This window comes from Orbicella faveolata, unplaced genomic scaffold (assembly GCF_042242905.1).
Source record: "Orbicella faveolata isolate gen_17 unplaced genomic scaffold, um_ofav_v1 contig_47, whole genome shotgun sequence".
NCBI classification, from domain to species: domain Eukaryota; kingdom Metazoa; phylum Cnidaria; class Anthozoa; order Scleractinia; family Merulinidae; genus Orbicella; species Orbicella faveolata.
This window is the reverse complement of record NW_028301577.1, coordinates 20,174,560-20,182,500: the sequence shown is the minus strand read 5'-3', so window position 1 is coordinate 20,182,500 and position 7,941 is coordinate 20,174,560. Positions and strand designations below refer to the sequence as shown.

General features: G+C 37.6%; 1 protein-coding gene across 3 annotated transcripts in view; it reads right to left on the bottom strand.

Annotated features, from left to right (window-relative positions):
- Window positions 1-7,901, bottom strand: part of LOC110047560 (uncharacterized) — a 17,566-nt gene extending 9,665 nt beyond the window's left edge. For 2 of the 3 annotated variants that reach the window (XM_089279099.1, XM_089279100.1), the window contains exons 1-2: window positions 7,749-7,901; window positions 3,039-3,618 (exon numbers count right to left, since the gene is read on the bottom strand). In XM_089279099.1, coding sequence (XP_089135225.1) covers window positions 3,039-3,618; window positions 7,749-7,901 — 733 coding nt within the window. Of the gene's footprint in view, window positions 1-3,038; window positions 3,619-7,079; window positions 7,385-7,748 lie in introns of those variants that run through there. The other variant, XM_089279101.1, reaches the window with a different exon arrangement.
- Between the last annotated feature and the right edge of the window lie 40 nt (window positions 7,902-7,941).

Here is a 7,941-nt window from a genome sequence, read left to right as displayed (position 1 = left end):
GGGCAAAACGCTTATGATTTGAGCAACGACACTTAAGAGAAAACATTACAAAATAATGCTGTTTGTGTGATTTCCAAAACTCATAAATAAAGTTTCTAGTTAGTTTGTAAACTTTTTTTAGAATTTTTTCTTTTAATAAGTTTTTGATCTGACTTGGATTGAGACTGTTGATAGAGTATGATTGACTGATTATGTAAGCTTTGAATATAGCTATGTTTGGAATTATGGCAGTTTCATTAGATGTGGGAATTGTGAACAGTTTTGTTTTCCATGCAATCTGAGTGCGTTTGCATCCTGATTTCAACATTGCATAAATTTTTTGGTCAAGAAAGTCACTGTCCCCCAGGTCCGAAGGTGCCTGTATGCCTATGCTCCTCAGAATAATAATACTGATAAAGTATGTATTTCAGGGCTGTCGTTAAGGGCCGTAACTTGTAATACCTGTTACAGCCAAGTATTTTTGATAGGCCCTCAATACTGCAGGTGAAAATTGCCTTTTGTTGATACAATTTACCTATATAAGTAACAAGTCTTTAACGTTACGGGTGTGAAGATCAAGGCTATAGGTGACTCAGAACTTACAGTAATGACAGCCCTGTATTTCACTTGAAGCCATTTTCAATACCACGATATAAACAGGGGTAGTCCTACATGTACTTCATCAGGAAAGGATGGTAGTCCATCACAGTCATGAACGATTAAATAAAGCTCTTAAAGGTTTTAATCTACAAGCCTGGTTGGACAAAACATTACAACCAGCATTTATCAGTGGACTGATCATGGTGCCAATAATGCGATCAGTAAAAATATACATTTTTTGAGAAATTTTCTAAAGCAACCTGTGTTTGTTTTTCTATGTTTTCAGCAGTTTCTGTCAACCAAAAGTTATGAATATCATGCATCTGTATTCCAGGCTTTTATTTATTCTCAATTCACTGTTAATCAAACCTTGTTAAACACTATACACTCTTTATAATGTAACTGTACCTAACCTTTACCCCACTGCCCTGTATTTTGTTACAAGAAAGTGGTTCTCAAGTAATTAGGGATCATTTATGTAGCCTTGTTTGTCCAACTGTTGAGCTATCACAAAACTGAACAGTAGAGATAGTTTCAAGGCACTCCATTACTGGTCTTTACATATATACCTTATCAGATGTTTTGATGTACAATATCATGGTATATTTTAATGAGTTGAGCCGTATTTAATTTTGACCAGCCCATAAGGAGAGTCAAAATATAAACAGTGAGTAAAAATATGCAGTGATACACAGGCGGCCCAAGCTCTCAATGTTATCCTTTTTTTTTCCTTTTTATGCGAACGTTCAGGCTAACGTGACAGATGGCATGTACTATTACATAACGACCGAATTTGACCACGCGAAACATGACTCTCGCCTTGCAGCATATGGAGGTGTTGTGTTACAACGGTTTGAATTTATAAAGGTTTGTATGGGAATGCAACGGCTTTGCCTGAAAAGCCAATTATTCTTATATTTTGTGAATAAAATCTACTTACCCTGTTGCTGTGTTGTATTCTTTGTTGTTTGCCAGCTCCTCGGGCCGATCTAACGCGATTTCGGCGAGTTATTGTTCTGTGGGTTTCCACTACTAAAAGAAAGACAAGGCCGGACACTGATTTCCGGGGTGCCCGCTGCTCGAAGTGAATAAATCCACTGAAAATAACCCTGCCGGCTCAATTCCTCCGTAGAATCGAAGAAGAAATGTTGAAGTTCCATGTCAGTTCACTCGCTACGCAATTCCGTCCACAACGCCTTTGCAACGATACATTTATTTCGAGATTGGTTCCCTCGCAAACTCGAAAACAGCCACGTCACAAAAGTTAGGACACTTTCGCGGTGTTGGGCAACTATAATTAGCCCGACCGGGGGTAGTCAGCAACGATTTGTCAACGGTCAAACCAAAATGCTCCCCGGGTAACCGGGCACTCCCTTTATGGGTTTGACAACTAAAGCACGAGGGTACCCGGGGAGCATTTTGGTTTGACCGTTGACAAATCGTTGCTGACTACCCCCGGTCGGGCTAATTATAGTTGCCCAATACCACGAAAGTGTCCTAACTTTTGTGACGTGGCTGTTTTCGAGTTTGCGAGCGAACCAATCTCGAAATAAATGTATCGTTGCGAAGGCGTTGTGGACGGAATCGCGTAGCGAGTGAACTGACATGGAACTTCAACATTTCTTCTTCGATTCTACGGAGGAATTGAGCCGGCAGGGTTATTTTCAGTGGATTTATTCGCTTCGAGCAGCGGGCACCCCGGAAATCAGTGTCCGGCCTTGTCTTTCTTTTAGTAGTGGAAACCCACAGAACGATAACTCGCCGAAATTGCGTTAGATCGGCCCGAGGAGCTGGCAAACAACAAAGAATACAACACAGCAACAGGGTAAGTAGATTTTATTCACAAAATATAAGAATAATTGGCTTTTCAAGCAAAGCCGTTGCATTCCCATACAAACCTTTATAAATTCAAACCGTTGTAACACAACACCTCCATATGCTGCAAGGCGAGAGTCATGTTTCGCGTGGTCAAATTCGGTCGTTATGTAATAGTACATGCCATCTGTCATGTTAGCCTGAACGTTCGCATAAAAAGGAAAAAAAAAAGGATAACATTGAGAGCTTGGGCCGCCTGTGAGTGATACTACACATCAAAACATCTAATAAGATATTTATTATTCAACTGTTGTAGTCAATAAATTTATCAGCAAAGATGGAGAATGCAACAGTTTTGTGTAAAAACCTGTCAGTTTAGTGCTGATCTGTCAAGCAGGTGTTACACTGTGCAACTTACTAACTATACAATATTGTTGTATATTTGTACTTGTTTCGTTCATTATTTGAGCAACATTTGCTGTAGTTGCATAATAAATACTTGTAATTTGCTACCTATTTGCATTTGCCCAGACGTTGTGCTCACAACTTGAACAACACGCAAGCATGGAGAAAAGGAAAACAGCAATACACACCCAATTCATTTCTCCCCCTTATTAACTTCAAAAATTGTTATTTAACCTTACCTAAACCTGAATCAGGTGTCACAATCCCACTGTCATTTATAGATGAAGAGCTTCCACAAGACCTTGAATCCATTCCATTTGACTTGGAATTCTGTACTGTTTTCAGTTCTCTTCCAGTTGAGATGTCTGTTTCTAAATCTGAATTCATTTTAACACATAGAGGTGAACAATTTTCTAAACCGAGAACCTTGCGTTTCATGTCCAAATTAATTCCATCTTGTTCTCCTGTACTTGTGTTAGTAACAGATTGTTCTTGAGATGAATTAGTCGATTTTCCTTTCTTGGATTTCTTTTTCTTTTTGTTTCCATTCTTTGGTTTTATTTCACTGTCTATTAACTCTCCAGAATCAAGAATATCAACTTGATATTGAGGAATACTTACTAAATCTTTCTCTATACTACTGAATGCTGCGGTTATGTTTAATGAGTTTGTGCCTAATTTGCCTTTTAAAGCTTGATTAGTTCCTGCTGCAAAAAGGGAGTGATCACCACTAGTGAGTATTTTCTTTGAACGATAGAGCTCGAATTTCTTCTTTGGAAGTGCCGCAACTTGTCGTGCCATTTCTTTAATTTCATTAATCTATGAAAGGAACAGAACAAAGTTAGAAACGTTGCATACAATTACATCTAATTCTAGCATGTTGGTACACGTGTGCTAGCTGGTATTATGATACAAGTAATAGACTGATGTTCTAAAGGAGTGAGGTTTGTTTTTTTGTTTTTAAGCGATGATGTATTGTGTGACGTCATCACTTTATGATGGCATGCATGCATTCCTTTGGATAGTGATTTTGCATAGTTTGTCGCGCTTATGTCTGTGTGCTTATGTCGTGCACGATTTATCCCCCTGTGGAAGTGAAATGGACTCTGGGAGTTCCTATGCTGCTTTCCTTTGCTGTTTGTAGGTTCAGCATAATGCTTTTATCTGTAGCTTTTAAAAGAAGATTTAGGGGTGGATTTTGGTTTAAACAGTATCAGATAAATTTGCATTCATGGGCAAACTCATAATAAGAACATATCCTCCATACATGCAAGTTTAGATAGACAAGTAAGTCGCACAGGTGATAGGTGAAGGCTTTGCAGCTTTCCTTTGCTGTTTGTAGGATCAGCAGACTGCTTTTAATCGATATGACAACTATACAGTTAACACAACAAATTAATTTCCAGTGAGGTAATTAGTGTTGCCAAATATTTTTAAAGATAATAAGGTGTCAATTTCAGAGAGAGTAACATTCCTTTGCGGGTTTCCTTTGCTGTTTGTAGGATCAGCGGAGTGCTTTTAATTTCAGCTTTTAAACCAAGATTTGGGGGTTGATTTTGGTTTATACAGTGTCAGATAAATTTGCGCTCACTGGCAAACTAGTAATAAGAATATATCGTCCATACATACAAATTTAGATAGACAAGCAAGTCACACAACAATAGCTGAAGGGTCTACATAAAATTTACGGATTGGTAGCGCAGTTGCACTTTTGCCAGTCTTGAAGTGAATTGAGTGAGCATTGTATGAGCATTGAAATATACAGTTTACAGTGGTGATAATGAAGTCAGGGTACGATTCATTTGCAGTTTTCAGTTTTTTTATGAAGTTTTGGAAATGTGCTGTTTTATATTTTGTCAACAAAAGAGCGGTTGTGATTAAACAATCGATTATCATTTTGTCAGGGTAAAGACAATACGAATGTTCATTGATGACAAGTATACGGTTAACAACAAATTAATTTTCTGTGCAGTAATTAGCGTTGCCAAATATCTTTAACGATAATAAGGTGTCGATTTCAGAGAGAGAAATTTGTACTTTGTGGCTTTGCTTTACTGTTTGTAGGATCAGCGGAATGCTTTTAATTTCAGCTTTTAAACGAAGATTTGGGGTGGATTTTGGTTTATACAGTGTTGGATAAATTTGCGCTCACAGGCAAACTCATAATAACAAGCGGGTCGCACACAGAATATGACAAGTCAAGAGAAAATGATTTTCTCTTGGACAAGTATATGGTTAAAACAACAAATTAATTTCCAGTGAGGTAATTAGCTTTGCTAAATATCTTTAAAGATAATAAGGTGTTGATTTCAGAGAGAGGAACTTTTCAGTGGAGTGCTTTTTATTTGGGTTGGTACTTTTCGCTGAGCCCTAGCACATGGACTAACAAGATGGACCTGGTAAATGAACTACTTGAATGAACCACCAAAGGACTACCCTAAATGTAAACCCCTCAAAATTTCTCACCCAAAAGTTTAAGAATCAGTTTGTCTGCTCATGTTCCAATCTTCCAGGAACAATTTTTAAACGTCAGCACTTCTGCATGCATTGCATGTCGTTTATATTCCTTTGTAGGACTTGTTTAGTCATAGTACCTCTGCCACTCTGTAATCATGTAAATTACTTTTCAGGGGTGGAAGACCTAGAATATATTATGACTCTGATATCATGGAGTATGGGCGACAATATTTAATTTGGTACAAACCCATTTCTCTCTCCAACAATTCAAGAAGAACACAACATGTACATTTCCTTTGCTTTCTTTCATCAATAATTAATATAAAAAATGTCAAGCCTGCACACAATTTTATGTTTGCTCATGTGTAATTAAAAATTAACCTGAAACTACAAGCATGAGAAAAAGCAAACAAACATTTTACTATCTGAAACTACGGAGTACTTTTTTTTTCTGAATTCCATTTAAATTGGTGCATTGTATTTCAAATGAGCTCAGAGTGGTAATTACGTAGACCTGAAGCCACCTTTGACTCTTACTTTTAAAATATGCATGTCAATATAAAAGACAATTATTTCAGATCTTACCCATTCTTAAAATTACCAAACACCATATGAGCAAAAGCAGACATGCTCAAGAGATGAGTACAAAAACCATGAATGTATAATTTGCAAGAGATATTGCAGTGGTACCTCAGTGTATACATGTACCATCAGACTCTTAGAACTAATATCAAAGAAACTATGTCGAATTATCTGTAATTTTGTTTTTTTAATATTGGAATGGTAAGGGTTTAAAATAATCACAATGTAAATTGAAGACCTATATTAATCAAGCCACGTTGATGGTTTGCTGTTAGTCAGTTTTATCCAGACAGACTTTTCCAATTGTCTGGTTTCGTTTATTGAGCCAGGGATTACATAACCATAATCACATAAAATTTTCGAGGGACCTTGAAGTTAAACTGTTAACATTATAAGCAAAAATAATCCGACACTGTCACAATTCAACAATTTTTCCTCATAAACTTTGAGAAAGGATAAATAAGATAAACAATATACTTCTAGCAAGATGATGTAATCTTTGTACTGAAGCAACTTCGTGAAGACTAACAATTCGACCTCAGACAACACCACCCTATGACAAAATAATTTTGTATTTTCGGGTGAAAAATTTCCCTAACGATTCTACAAACAAACCAAACAAAGTAACTGAACAAACAATATTTGGCCAACGTAAATTATGTACGGATGCCATATCAAATTGTCTAAAGTACAAGACTAAGCAGAGAAAACACAACCGATTTGAGAAACGCCTGGTGTTTTTAGAAAAAGTCTTGCTGAGATTTAGAGTGAATATATTGAACAAATAATGACATTAGGACTTCAATGGAAAACTAATCGGCATGCTTAACGATTCGTGCAGTCGAACATGTGCGAAAGTGAAGGAATATCCTGTTCTATTGTAATGTTAAGCTCCATATCCAAAACGCATGTCGAAGCTATATATTATGCAAGGATTTGTCGAAATGAAGTAAGCTACGGCAATTTCGTAAAACATAAGAGAGAAATAGAATATCTGGTCACGAAATGTTATGTCTACTTCAGCTTCCCTTTTCGGATTGTAACAGTGGAATCATCTATCCTAAATCGCAACGTGTGTCACATCACTTGCCCAAACCGTGTCCCGCAAACTGAACAGTGCACATTTTGTGTGAAAAACTGCAGAGCGAAGTGCGAAATAAATCAAACAGTTTGATTTCTAAAAAGGTCTGACATCGTCATCATCTGGAGTTGAAATAATAAAACGGAGAAAATCATTTTACCTTCAATCCACATTAACGTGTTAGTGGGGTCGCTCGAATTAAAGGTCCGTCGGAAATGTACTGCGAGATCCCACGTACTGTAATTAGGCTGAGTTCGTCTGAGTAAATCGGAATTTTGACTAACAAGGTTGGAGTCTGATGTTAACTGGCGACAACGGAACCTTGACGATACAGGATATCAAACTTGCTAGTCTTGCATATAAGACCTTGTGTGATGTTTGGGTCCACGTTTCTAAATTCGGATCGGGGACGTGTATATTGGGTAAGGAATTACTAGGATTGCATAATATCCACCCGAAAAGATGGTCACATGTCCAAAATTGCATAAATTTTGCCACCAGGCAACTGGTCAGACGGTATGACAACGGATCAAATGTGGAGTATTTCAACACCAAATCAACTTCTGTCACTCAACATTCATGTCGGGGGCGAAAAAAAGGCGATAAAAGATTTTGTTCGGGTTGTTCACATGGCAACCGCGTAAACTCTCCCAAGTCAAGACTATAGACTGCGAACGGTCTCTTTCTTTTTCTAGCGTGGCAAATACACGAATGCGAAGGAAAAAACAGAACGATCGAGTTTGCATAATTTCTAACTTTTCCAATCGCGCGAAGGATTTCAACTACAAAAACCGACTGCTTGTACTAAGCTTGTTATTAAAATACTCACTCGTTTGGTTTCTGTCGTAGAAGGAATACTATCGTAAATCTCGAGGAAGGTTTCAACTTCATCGGTTCGGAGAGCTTCGGCAAGACGAATGGCTAGCACAGTTTCTTCTTCTCCCAGAACGGGAGAGCTAAAATTTTCCTGCCAGTCGGCCATGTTGCCCCATGTCCAAAAGTTTTGGCAGAAATTTTTCCTA